The 13,739-nt window shown below is 45.5% G+C and overlaps 1 protein-coding gene across 3 annotated transcripts; it reads right to left on the minus strand.

Moving 5' to 3' along the window:
• Window positions 1–3,209: 3,209 nt before the first annotated feature.
• Window positions 3,210–5,894, minus strand: Ccrl2 (C-C motif chemokine receptor like 2). 3 transcript variants are annotated; one of them, XM_021172949.1, is made up of 3 exons: window positions 5,751–5,894; window positions 5,141–5,256; window positions 3,210–4,813 (listed from the first exon to the last, which is right to left on the minus strand). In XM_021172949.1, exon 3 carries the CDS (start codon window positions 4,800–4,802, stop codon window positions 3,714–3,716), a length of 1,089 nt encoding a protein of 362 aa, XP_021028608.1. In that variant the 5' UTR covers window positions 4,803–4,813; window positions 5,141–5,256; window positions 5,751–5,894; the 3' UTR covers window positions 3,210–3,713. The 3 variants fall into 3 exon arrangements, with proteins under 3 accessions (XP_021028608.1, XP_021028609.1, XP_029337038.1); XM_021172950.1 differs by lacking the exon at window positions 5,751–5,894 and adding an exon at window positions 5,574–5,614; XM_029481178.1 differs by lacking the exon at window positions 5,751–5,894 and adding an exon at window positions 5,621–5,714 and having other exon boundaries at window positions 3,212–4,813.
• Window positions 5,895–13,739: the final 7,845 nt, after the last annotated feature.

Here is a 13,739-nt window from a genome sequence, read left to right on the forward strand (position 1 = left end):
ATATTCTACAGTCACAGGCCTTCTCACAGACAGGACCAATCAAAAGTTTCTTCCACTGGCAAATAACTTGCAAGCAAAAGAGAAGCACTATATTTTTAACTACACTAGTCATTTTTCTGTTTGTTAGGTTTTCTTTAATTATAGTATTTGTGGGAAATAGAAAAGCTAGTGCTATTTTTAATTTTGTTACATTTTTATTAGTGTGTGTACCCAAGCACAAATATAGAAGTCAGAGGACAGCTTGGAGTTGGCTCTCTCCTTCCACCCTGTGAATCCAGGGACCCAAGTAGGGTCACCAGCCCGATGGTAAGCACCCTCACCTTCTGAGCCATCTCACTGGGCCTCAAGTTTGTTTATGCTTTTAGGAAACAGTCTATTTGGTCTAACGCAGAAGAAAGGCCTTGTAGATTTTGAGTACACCATACTATGTTTACTCTTGATTCTCAGCATCTGTCTTCCTTACAGCTCCCATTAGGGTTTCCAGATCTTTCTACTTTCTGAACTTTCATTCTGGAAACTCTGACAAGGCCATCCTTTTTGAGTTCATCCCTATTGGTAAGTATCAGAGAGCGATGTGATTCTCTCCGAGACTTCTGTTTGACATGGAACAGAAGTGATTGGAGAGGAGAGACCTTAAATCTGTGATGAGATGATAGCCCTGAAATCCCCGACCCTCTTGCATGCCTACTGAGACACTCTCTTCCTGAGTCTGTCTGTCTGTCTTGCAACTGTGCTCCTTGTAGTGTGCTGTCCCTACTCTCCTCCTTATTCAGTGGTAGAGATGGGAGGTCTTCCCTTGTGCTGCTTGGAAACTCTGAATATCTGATGGAAAACTGAGCAGCAGAGGACCCCAGGCTGTCTCAGAGACAGCCTGCACTAAGACATCGGAGGGCCCCCAGAGGCTTTTAAAGGCAGCCATACTGGAGTACAATTGATGCAAAATAGACGACAGTGTTAGTGCAAACACTTCCATCCAGATAATGAACGCATCCACCAGGCTCCTCATTGTCCTTGAGCCTTTTCTAATGAATCCCATATGCTTCCTATCTAAGCATCCGAAATAACCACAGCTTCAGCCACTAAGGATTAGATTGTGCTTTCTAAAATTTTATCCAAATAAAAACAAAACTTAACACATTGGAAATTGGAATATATAGCTGAGCAGAAGCCATCTTTTGCTCCGCCTTTTAAGACTTCATGCATAAAGCCACATGATTCTGCAGTCTGCGGCTCTTTCTCCATTCATCTGTTGAGGGAGCGGTGGATCAACGGCAGCTTACAGCTGTATAAATACAGCTTCCGTGAAAGTCTGTGGATAAGTGTGTACAGGGTTGTTTCCTATTTCAATTTTCTTTGGTAAGCATTTAGAAGTGGAATGACTGGTAACTATATATTTAGCTTTTAAAGAAACTTTCATCTTGGGGCGATAGTGGCACACGCCTTTGATCCCAGCACTCAGGAGACAAAGGCAGGCATATCTCTGAATTCAAAGTCAGCCTGGTCTAGAGAGTGAGTTCTAGGACAGCCAGGGCTAACAGAGAAACTCTGTCTTGAAAAACAAAGAAAAAAAAATCTCTTTCTGAACTGGTTGTGTCATTTTATATTCCCACCAGCAATACACAAGAATTCCAATTTTAGTTTCTTGGAGACATTTAAAATGTGTGTGTGTGTGTGTGTGTGTGTGTGTGTGTGTGTGTGTGTGCATGAGTGTGTATGCATGTGTGTATGTATGCATGTGTGCACGTGTGTGTGAGTGTGTGCATGCATGTGTGTGCATGTGTGCGCATATCTGTGTGCTTTCGTGTGTGTGTGTGTGTTTGTGTGTATGTGTGCATGTGTGTGCATGTGTTTGCATGAATGTGTGTGCATGCATGTATGTGCAAGTGTGTGTGTGTATGAATGTGTGCATATCTGTGTGTGTGCTTGTGTGTTCATGTGTATGTGTGTACATATGCATGTGTGTGTATGTTTCTGCACAAGGAAAAGCACATGTGTGGAAGTCAGAGGACAACTTTCAAAGCCAGTTCTCTCCTCCCACCTTCATGTGGATTCTGGGTACTGACTCAGCTCACCAGGCTTACACAGCAAAGGTCGCCACACGCTGAGCCACCTCACTGCCTAGCCTTCATTTCTTTTCCTTCTGCTATGATGGTGACTGACATTAACCTATGCCATGGGAGAACCCTTTGCCCTGGGATCCTTGGGAGGATGCTCTAGTTACACTCTTTGCCTGCCCATCTTGCCCAACTTAGTAGCCTCATTGTAGCTGTAAAAGAAGATCTGTGGCCACAAGCCCTCGGCTCCGGTGGAGTGAGGAGTCCAGCTCTGAACACTAACACAGGAAGAGGGGACACTCATAGATCTCTGTACTCTGAGACCTATATCCCTGGGCAAAGAGCTGGCCTTCTGCTGACTGGCAGGTGCCCCTTCCACACACCCCCCAGTGTAACTCAGCTTCTGAAGGAAGTGGGAACTTATTTGTAGTCGCAGGCTAACAAGGCCTAAGGGATGTGTTATATTTCAAAGGTCACAGTGCTCCTTCACTCCAACATTTCTAAATAGACTTTTACATCTGCTCTTGTTAACTTTCCTAAGACACAGAGCCTTCATGATACAGACTCTGAAACCTTGGAGGACTCAAGGGCTGGAAGAATTAGACAAACCTGAGTAGAGTGAGTAGTCAAGAGAGCCCAGCAGGTTCCACAGGACCTTCCCTTTGGCTTGCACCGCTACCATGCAGCCAGTGCCTCTCAGGACCTGCAGATGTGCCAACACTTGCTTCTAATTTAGAATTTGGTCAATTTGGGCTTAGGGTATTTTTTTTTTAAGACAGGGTCTAATGGATCCAGGCTGACCTTGAACTAACTCTACAGCCAAGAATGACCTTGAACTTCTCCTCTTTCTGTGCCCACCTCTTGAGTTGAGCTGATATTGAGATGGGCATCACCAGGTGGTAGCACTCAGGAGGCAGAGGCAGGCACATCACTGAGTTCAAGGCTAGCCTCGACTACAAAGAGAGTTCTTGAACAGCCAGGGCTACACAGAGAAACCCTGCCTCGAAAAACAAAACAAAACAAAACAAAACAAAACAAAACAAAACAAAACAAAACGGGCATGATCACACTAGGTATATGCCATGCTATAGATCAAAGCTAGGCTTGTGGGGCTGATGTTCTACCAACAAAACTATAATCCCAACCTTCAAGCCGGCTCTAAAATATATATTTATTGCATGTATTTTGATGAACAACAACAACAACAAAACAAAGAATTGAGGTTGGGGGAAGTCAGGTTACACTTGCATTTGTGAGATGCCTCCTGCCTCCGCCTCCTAGAGTGCTGGGATGACAGACGTGCCACCACTGCTAGCTGACAGTTTCTGAAAGGCTGGCACGCTTGGATAACTCACGGGCTCTGGGGCCAGTGGTCTCCGAGTTTACACATCAGTTTTGCCACTTTATAGTTATGTAACTTTGGACAACTACCGAGCTTCAGTTTATGGAATGCACACCGCCCACGCCCACACTGCAGACAAACGCTAAAGAGGAAGAGTGGAATTCACCTTTATAAATAACTTAGCCCTGTGCCAGAGACGAAAAATTCAACACTTAGTAGTAAATGTTCATTAACCAGCCCCCTTTCCTCTTCTATTCTATTTTTATACAAACATATAAAAATGACATAAAACAATGTGAAGAGACAAGGTTGAGTGTTTATATTATAATTATATCCTGCCTTTGATGCAAATTGCTGTACAGTTCAATGGGCCTGCCATGGCCTTCCCTTGGCGGTGCTTGCTGAGAGCCTCCACTACTTTGATAGGGGATATCATTGCACCGTGGGAACAGGCTGCGAAGGTATCTCATAAAGGCCTTATGGTCAAGAAGCAAATAGAGCAGCGGGTTGACGCAGCAGTGGGTGGTCGCTACAAGCTGTGTGACCTGAACACTTGCGTCCAGGTGGTAGCTGCTCTTCTCATCCTGCAGGGACAAGTGTTCCTGGAAAGCAGACAGGAAAAGCACAGTGTTGTAAGGCGCCCACATCAAAAGGAACACGCCCGTTATGACACAAGCGGGCTTGCGGAGGTCGTATTGCCTCTCCCTGAAGCTCTGCCTTCTCCTCAGTTGCCTGCAGCAGATTATAAAAACCAGCAGAGGAAGAGCAAGTACCAAGATGATCATTTTTGACGTCAGAACGTACTTCCAGAGCGGCGCTTCGATTGGCAAGAAGTGAGGTTTGCCAAAGGCACACTTGTGTTTCTGTCTTTCCATCGGAGGCTCATAAAACACAGACTCGGGCAAAGAGAGCGCAGTAGCCATGGCCCATGCCAGGACGCACGCAACAATACCACCAGACACTGTCGTGAAGATGGAGGCCAGTCGCCCTTGGGAAAACACCCTGTATCCTTGCACAAGGAGGAGGATGTTGGAAAACACCTCGCTGTATAAGCCCGAGGAGTGGAGTCCGACAAGAACTTTACAGGTCCCGTTGCCAGGGCTTTCCCCGTGTGCTGCAGTATGGGCCCAGAACGGCAGGGGAAACAGGAAACACAGGTTTGAAAGGGCCAGGTTTAGAAAGTAGATGTTCCCCAGATTCTTGAGTCCTTTGTATTTCAACAAGATAAACACTGCCAGCACGTTGTCCAAGAGACCCACTGCAAACACCGCGCAGCAGAACTGCAGCACCTGCTGGGAGGAGAGGAACTCGGGGGCCGGAACTTGGTTCGGCCCACTGTTGTCCAGGTAGTCGTCTAAGATGAGGACATCATATTCATCGTCCGGGCCCACTGTGTAGTTATCCATTGGAGGCTGTCCTGTGGGGAAACCAGAGGTTATGAGTCCCCTCCATCCTACAGCCAAAGACTGAAAGTAAATATGCCTCCACCCCCCACCCACAGCGGGGGGCGGCCGGACTCAATCTCCTCGTTAAGCACCCAGGGACCGCGCTGCTAATGTGACAGAAGCTGCCTGGTACAGAAAGAGTCAGGGACGTTAAAGCCACTTAAGTTCTTTGGTTGAAAGGAGACTCTAAGTGGGAGATAGGATCTAAGAAAACAAAGAGTTAAAAACAACCAGAGACGGGCTTAAGCTTCAGAAGTTGGTGCCCGCCCACTTCCCAGATATTTAAAACAGTTTCTTACCTTGCTCACCGGCCACAACAGCGTCTTTTGAGGCAGGCCGCTTGATATTTTTCTCTCAAGGGATATAAACAGATGTTTGCAAAAGTGAAACTGCGCTGGTCAAGCACGAGGACAAGCTGGCGAGATAAAGATAACCATTTGACTGAGTTCCCAAGGGTGGGGAAGGGTGCAGCCCCATGATCTACCATCCAGGGGGCTGTGGGAACAGCGGGGTCAACACCACTTCCTTCTGAACAGACTGGTCTTGACCCGGAGAAGCCAGAGAAGGCTCTGTTTATTCCTCTGAGGCTCTCAAGTCCAGACACAGCTTTCACCGGCCAGCTGGAATCAAGTTCTGAAAGCCTCCCTCAGGAGCTTCTGTCAGCGGCAGAGAAACTGAGAAGTTGTTTTCATCTCTCCCTCTCCCGGTATCCCACGTTTGACTTCTCTGTACCTCTTAGCCAGCTGTCCTCCAAGGCTGCCTCGGATAAGGACACTAACCCACGCCTGCTTCCAGTGATAATCAGAGTGTGATGTCAGAAGCTGAGACGCACCACCCCAACCCCTGGCTTCTGACATAAGTTCCCTGAGTAGATAACAGTTTCCAGAGCACAAAAGTGTCCATACTCACCAGAAAAACATGGAAGCGAGTGGTATCAGTCAGTCGGGAAGGAGGTTGGGGACAGAGCTGGACAGAAAAGGAGCGCTGCTGAATGCAAGTCTGGTGTGAGCATTCCTACGTCAGAAAGCAGAGAGTGTTGCAAGCAGCTGGAAGGAAGCAGTTGATGCTGGGACACTTGATGTAGCTGACCCCGCTCAGGGGAAGCCCCAGGGGAAAGTCCTGTGTGAGGATGTGTGGGACACGGTCAGGTGGACTGTGAGGAAGGGAGACTTGGTTTCCAATGGAGAATGGGGATGAAGAAAGGAATTGGACAGTTGCCTGGTCTTGGAGTGGTAGGGAGTGGACGGGAGGAGAAGGATGCTGTTTAAAGATGGGTATTCCAAGAAGAAGAAGAAGAACTTCAAAGAGTTGGGGGGCGGGAAGCAAGTGTGAACTGCCCTCAGGCCCACGACTCTGTGTAGCTACGGCTGACCTAATCTGGGGACTAGGTGATGTCTGTAATTTAGGCACATCCTTTGCATTATCAGCATGTGAAACGGAAAGTGTTACTATAAAAACAGAAATAGATAACGAAGAGACCAATAAGAAAACAGAAAGAAAAGAGCCCAGATAAACATGAGTGAACATTAAGCCCCGAGCATCCTGGAAGCTAGGACAGAAAATGAAACTCACGCTGGAGCAGGGAGAACCCAGAATGGAAGAACTTCCTAATAAAGTCTCTCCTCCCCCAGTAGGGGGCATCTATGAATGAGTGGGAATCTCCAGGTCCCAGGATGCCCTGTCTACCCGTGGACATGGCTACAGTCCAGGGTCCCCTGAGCTGTCAGCTTCCTGAGATCTCTCCCTTCTGCAACTAGATGTCCCGGAGCCACACCATGACACCTGGCCTGTGAGTAAGTGAAGTGGTTCATAGTTCAGTCCTAGACAGGAGGCAGATTCACAAGCATTCACAGTGCTCATTAGATGCGTAAGGGGTGGAGGTGGTAGTCGGTACCCTATATGCTTTCTGTGCTTTGTGTTACACCATGATGGTAAACTAAAATCTCTCAAGGAAAAGGACAGGTCTGTAAATTCAAGATCACTCTGACTTCTCTCGTAGTGTGGCCCTAACTTCCAGTATTGCTTGATTTTGGTCTGATTCCCAGCATTTGCCTGTCCACATTCAGGCCATAGGATTTTTTCCAAATTAGCATACAAAAGAAAGTGTTTCATTATGGAATATTCATGCATATGTTCTTATTATATTATATTCTTTGTTCTTATCCATCCCCAACCCTTTCCCTGTCCCTTCTTGTTGGTCATCTTTCTACCCCATGACTGTTTCTCCTTCTGCTTTCATGTCACATGTATTCCATCATAACTTCTTTCTCTTGTTCTTTGCCTAAGATCCCCATCATGGCCTCCTTTTTCATCTTATCAGTCTCTCTCTCTCTCTCTGAGACACACACATATACACTCACACACATGCACACACATATATACATGTGCACACATATGCATGCACACACATGTGCACATACATATGCATTCACATGTACATACACACGTGTGCATACACACGCACAGATACACATTTAGTTCTAGATTCCACCTAAAAGAGAAAATAGGCAATATGTGTCCTTCTGGGTTTGGCTTATTTCACCTTACATCATGATTTTCAGTTTCAGTTTCCTGCACATGTAATAGTTTTGATTTTCCCTTACTGCTGAAAGTACCTCTGAGGTCTGACATCATAGAGTTACTTGAGCATTTATGCAGGAGTGGTGCAACTGGGTTTCATGGGAGTTCTGTTTTTAGTTTTGTTGTTGTTGTTTGTCCATTTTTTGAGGAACTTCCACTCTGATGTTCATTTCTATTTTTTAACTTTTTGCCACTATTGGGGATTGAGCCTAGAACCACATGCGCACTGGTCAAGTGATCTGTCCCTGAGTGGCTGTTGTCACACTGATTTCCGTCATGGCTAGACCAGCGTACATTACCACTAGGAGTAAAAGGTTCCTCTTTCCTCACATCCTCACCCGTCTTCGTTGTTTTCTTTAAGGCTATGGGAAAGAAGAAAGTACACCTCTGACCCAGAGGTCTGCTGGAAGCTTTGTCATCTGTCAGCACATGGAGCACTGTCTTATCAGCTTTCCATCAGAGTGACTCGGTGTTTGAGGCAGTTAACTTTTAAAAGGAGAACAAGCTTCTCCCGAAAGCTTCAGTCCGTGCTCACTCAGCCCTTTGCCTCTGGGATTGTGATGAGGCAGTGCACTTGTGCTGGGAGCTCATGGCTCAGAAAGCTATTCCCTTAATGTTAGCTGTGAAGTGAAGGGGGAGGGCTGGGATCCTAATATTCCCTTCAAGTACAATCTCCAGTCACCCCAATTCCTTCTGCCACCCCACTTCTACCTTTTAACGGTCCTACTACCTCTCAAAGTACCCAGACTGAGGACTTTTTTGCACACGAGTCTTGAGGTGGCCTCTACTGAAACCACAGCATTTATCCTTGTAAAAGCAAAGTGCCTTCTATAGCTGGTTTGAGGCTCACAAGCCTTAGCGTTGAAGGTCTGGGTTTCTCCTAATCATTGTAACTCAACCTGCCATTGGTCTGAGATGCTATCCCATGTACTTTCCTACATGTGATCACCCATTCACTTAACAAACATTTCTATGGTACCTAGCATGTGCCCATCCCTGCACTAGATGCAGGACAGAAAACCAGTGAGTGAAAGAGGCAAAAATCCTGACCTTCGGAGAGCTCCTAGTCAACAGATTAAAAACAAAATAGATAGTAGTGGCTATTCCTGGTTGTCAACTTGAGTATATCTGGAGTGAAATACAGTCCAGAATTAAAAGGCTCCTAATCTGGAGGCTGGGAGATACAAGTGTCTAACCATGGAGATCTTGAAGCATAGTGGTTATGAATCCCAGATTAAGACAGGGAACTCTCCGAGTTCAAGGTCATCTGGGACAAAGCAAGTCCCAGATCCAGGCATGGTGGCACACACCTGTAATCTGAGCCACACCTTCTGCTGGAGAACTACATAAGGACATTGGAAGAAAGAAGATTTGCTCTCTTTTCTTAGCCTGCTTGCCTCGTGGGGCTGAGCAATTACTAGATCCTTGGACTTCCATCCACAGCTGCTGCTGTCCATTGTTGGGGAGTTGGACATCAACAAGTTCCCTTACTATATAGAGACTACCCATAAGTTCTCTGACTCTAGAGAGCCCTGACTAATACATAGATCAAGTGTATTGATAGTTGGTAGTCAAGGGGTCTTCAGGGCAAAGTAAACGGAGGAAGACTAGAATGGTTAGGAGATTCATAGTGAGAGACAGCCTAGGTGAGGATGAGCAGGGAAGCTGCAAAGGACTCATAAACAACACTCATTGTGTTATGTTTCCTGTTACAATGTTCTTACTGCAGAGGAAGCAATGTTTTCACCAAAGATGCAGAGATGCTCCTCCCAGTCTATTGACTCTCTCTTCAAATATGTATTATATGTTTATATACATTACATATTTATATATAGCATATATTATATATTTATATGTTCATATATATTTATGTTATTATCAATGTATTATATTTATTAAGCATCAATCATTTATTTTCTTTTATTAATTATTTAACTAATTATTAATTGCTATGAGATTTATGTATCAATACTTTAATTATATGTTATTAATAATATAAACTATAATTAATTACATAAATCTATAATTAATAACTAACCACTAAAGTTAACTATTTAATTGATTTAATTAATAAAGTATGGATTGCTTTATTAATAATTATTATTAATTATTAATACAACTGACAATATAATATTAATTATATGTATATGATTACATACTATATTAATTTTAGATATAGTTACATGTAATTAATATAATAATATATGTTATACTTATTTTAAAATATATTTATATACATAAAGGTCTCCCACTGTGAAACCCTGTCTGACCTGGAACTTGCTTGCTAGATGAACCAGGCTGGCCCTGAATTCACAGAGACTGCCTGCCTCTGCTGCTGATGGGATTGAAGATATGTGCCACCATTCCTGGCTTAACTCAGTTTAAAAAGCAAAGGATACAGTGTGACAGCCACCTTCGGAGAAGGACCCTGGACATCTTCCAAGTCTCCTTTTTTGGATGTTCCATGTCAGCCTGGAGGCGATGGCTGCTTCCTGCACTGCCTTTCCTGTGTTCTGTATCACTCTCCTTACTCTAGTCATAGCCCATCCCCTGGGATGGTAATCTTTTATATACAATGTCTCTTGCTCCAGTTGCTGCTGTGGTTTCTGACTGACACTTTGTATTCAGTTTGATGACAGGATGGAGGATACTAGGGAGATGATGCCAGAGGGTCTCAGTTTTCAGGGACTTTTTTATTTTAGATTTATTTATTATTATTCATTAGTACACTGTAGCTGTCTTCAGATGCACCAGAAGAGGGTGTCAGATCTCATTATGGGTGGTTGTGAGCCACCATGTGGTTGCTGGGATTTGAACTCAGGACCTTCAGAAGAGCAGTCGGTGCTTTTAACCGCTGAACCATCTCGCCAGCCCGGGACTTATCTTGAAATTGAGAAATAGGCATTAGTTTCTTAAGAATACTGTAATTTGCTGGGCATGGTGGCACACGCCTTTGATCCCAGCACTCAGGAGGCAGAGGCAGGCAGATTTCTGAGTTTGAGGCCAGCCTGGTCTACAGAGTGAGTTCCAGGACAGCCAGGGCTATACAGAGAAACCCTGTCTCAAAAAACAAAACAAAACAAAAAAGAATACTGTAATTTAATATATTCCTTTCAAATATCTATTTTCTCATATTTATCAATCTATCATCTATATTATCTTATCTATATTATCTATTACCTATGCATCTTTTAGATATTAATCATTCATCTCTCTATCTATCACCTATCTATGTAACTATATTTATCTTTCTACTTAGCTATTCATTACTATGCAGCAGACTGGAAGAGCAAACAGTCATGATTTGTCATTTTCAGGGTCATTTCTTTGTGCCCCAGAGATGGGACAAGATAAGGGAAGGTATTGAAAGTCGAGGTGGGTCGTGGCATTTTCTTGTCTATTACCACATGTGACTGACTTTCTGTGAAAAAGAACACTGAAATCAAGAGTCAGTCTCTGGATCGGATTCCTAGGAACCAGAGCTTTGAGAGGCAGAAGTGTGCACAGAAAACTTGCTGTGCAAGGCCTCCCAGCAGACCTCTATGTAAGGGATAGAATTAGGCAGCACCGGGAAGAAGCAACGGCTGCAACACGGTGACCCTCAGCTGATCCTACATCAGGTGTGGAGCTGGGATGGCTCTTAAGAGCTACCCTGGACCTTGGTGGCCAGACCAGGTTCCTGAAATTCCACATTGTCCTCAGTTGTCCCCTGGGAGATGGCACTGTCCGGAGGACAGACTGAGGGAACCAGGCACAATGATCCTGTAGAAGGGCATCTGGGAAGACACCACAGCATCCTCTGTGACCTTGAGGGTCTCCAGGCTTTCTAAAAATTGTGTTTACCCAAGATGACAAGAAATGGAAATGAAGATTTCCAAACCCAGAATGTCGTAAGTCCAGGGAACCCACGCTGGGGCACAAGCACATTAAAAGAGGAAGTCATGTGTCTTGTGAGGCCCCACTGCTCATGTTGCCCCTGATCATTGGGTTCGCTGCTGTCATCATGTGCAAAGAAAGGTCAGAGAGAAACTGAGAACCCCTCTCCTCCATCTCCCCCTTCTTAGTCCCTAGGAATTTAGTCACTCTCCAGTTTTCACAGGGTTGGGCTGGGTGGGTCAGACACAGGCCCAATATTAACCATATCTCACATGAATAAGAAGTTATCAAAAGCAATATAGGGATCAGGGGAGATGGCTTAGTCATTTCCCAGATCTCATGTCAAAAAGATAAAGGCATCGTAGCCCAAACAGATAGATCCCTGGTTCTCCCTGCCCAGCCAACCAGGCTGAAACAAGAAATTCTGTGTCAGTGAAGGGATCCTGTCTCAAAAAGTGAGGAAAGTGTCTTGAGGAACTACACACAGGATTGACCTCTGACTTCCACTTATACTGACAAACCTGTAAAAATGCATACAGGGACATGGACAGGCACGCACAAAAGCATTTGCAGTTAAAATATTTCTTTAGGAGCTGGGACTATAGTTTAGTGACAAAGTACTTGCCTAGAATGCATGAGGGTAAAGATTCTATTCCCAGCAACACACACACACACACACACACACACACAGAGAGAGAGAGAGAGAGAGAGAGAGAGAGAGAGAGAGAGAGAGAGAGAATTCGTTTACTAGAATGTGACCCATTTAGTTATGTAGGGCAAGGGTTCAGTGGAGCCTTCTCTGCAGCTTGAGTGGCTGTCTTGGGTCCTGCCCAGGCCCCTGTGAGCCAAGCTGGGCACTGTGAAGATCTTGCTTTCTTCTTGTCAGCCTCTTCCAGGGTCAGGCCCAGAAGCTCCCCAGAGGCTATACTGCCTCTCTGGTCCCAGGACCAACAGCCTCAAAGGACTCGATTTGAGCCAGCTCCAAACTGCCCAGAATTCACAACCTGTGTTCTCCATCTTGTCTCAAATGACTCAGGCACAGCCTCTAGAAAGAATGTTGGGAAAGGACTCTTATCCCAGGGAGCCAAGACCTCCAAGCCACAAGGCTGGTCCCGGGCCTTCCCCAGAGCGCTGGACTTGGGGACTAAAGTGGTGCTTTAGGGGAGGAAGGAAAATCTTCAGGCCATGATCAAGCAAGGACAAACCAGGCAGGGGCCGAGAGGTCAGCCTTTCTGACTGCATCCTGTTTTGTCTACTTTTATCTTATTTCACATCTCAGCAGCACTTGACACTGCTGGTGCTTCTGACTCCTCCTGGAATCTCTCCTCTATGGTGTGTGTGTGTGTGTGTGTGTGTGTGTGTGTGTGTGTGTGTGTGTGTGGTTGAGTATTCATATGGAGGCCAGAGGACAACCTTAGGTGACGATCTTTACAAGCCGTCACCTTTTTCTTTTTGAGACACGGTTTCTCATTGGCCTAGAGCTTGCCACGTGGGCTAGGCTGGCTGACCATTAAGCCCCAGGGGTCTGCCTATCTCTCCCAGTACTGAGATTTTAAGTGCCAAAAACACAATTGGGTTCTACTCAGGTCCTCGTGTGTGCAAGACGAACGCTTTAACCACTGGGCTCCATCTTCAGCCTCTTTCCTTGTTCTTTTGCTAACTTCCTGCATGGCCCCGGGTTCTGTCTGCGTCATTTTTTCTACTGCTATTGGTGCCTACTGCCAGGTGTAGACCAATATTCTGACGAACTGATTACCAGCTTCCCCTGGTATTGCCTGCATGTCTCTCAGGACTCCTAACTCAGTCAGTGTTGAAAGTTGAAGCCCTTGTCCTGTACCTTAAAATCAGTGTTCATTTCATGAGGTTGGGAGCCCAGCCTTGGCCTTCCACCTTTCCTTAAGTCCACACCCTGGTAGTTATTTGTGCTCTGGAAGCAGCACTGCCCACACCTCCATCTCGACCTCTGTCTCCAACTTGCCTATGCCAACACAGACTTCAGACACAGTGCCAAACTGTGTTAGGACCTCTTCCTACCCTACAGGTGTCCAAGGCCCTGTCACCTGTCCTCTGCATCCCAGCCTCCAGTCCCAGCTTCTACTTTCTTTCCACGCAAGAAGCCACTAGGGGCCAGCGACAAGACCCAGTGGGTAAGGTATCTGCCATTAAGGCTGATGGCTGGAGTTTGACCTCAGGATTCAGTGAGTGGGAAGAAAGAACTGACTCATGAAGGTTGTCCTCTGACCCCACACGTGAGCCATGGCAAGGTCCCAAACACCCCCAAATCAGTACTTTAAAGTGCAACAAACAAAAAGAGGCCACTCGCCGTTCCCTGAAGTTGCCATCTCTACACACTGCTGTTTTCCTGTGGGAATGGAAGTTTCTAGAAAGATGCTATGCCTTCAAAGAAACATTCTGTAAGACCTACTTAACTGGTTGGAACTT

This window comes from Mus caroli, chromosome 9 (genome assembly GCF_900094665.2).
Source record: "Mus caroli chromosome 9, CAROLI_EIJ_v1.1, whole genome shotgun sequence".
Taxonomy (NCBI): Eukaryota; Metazoa; Chordata; class Mammalia; order Rodentia; family Muridae; genus Mus; species Mus caroli.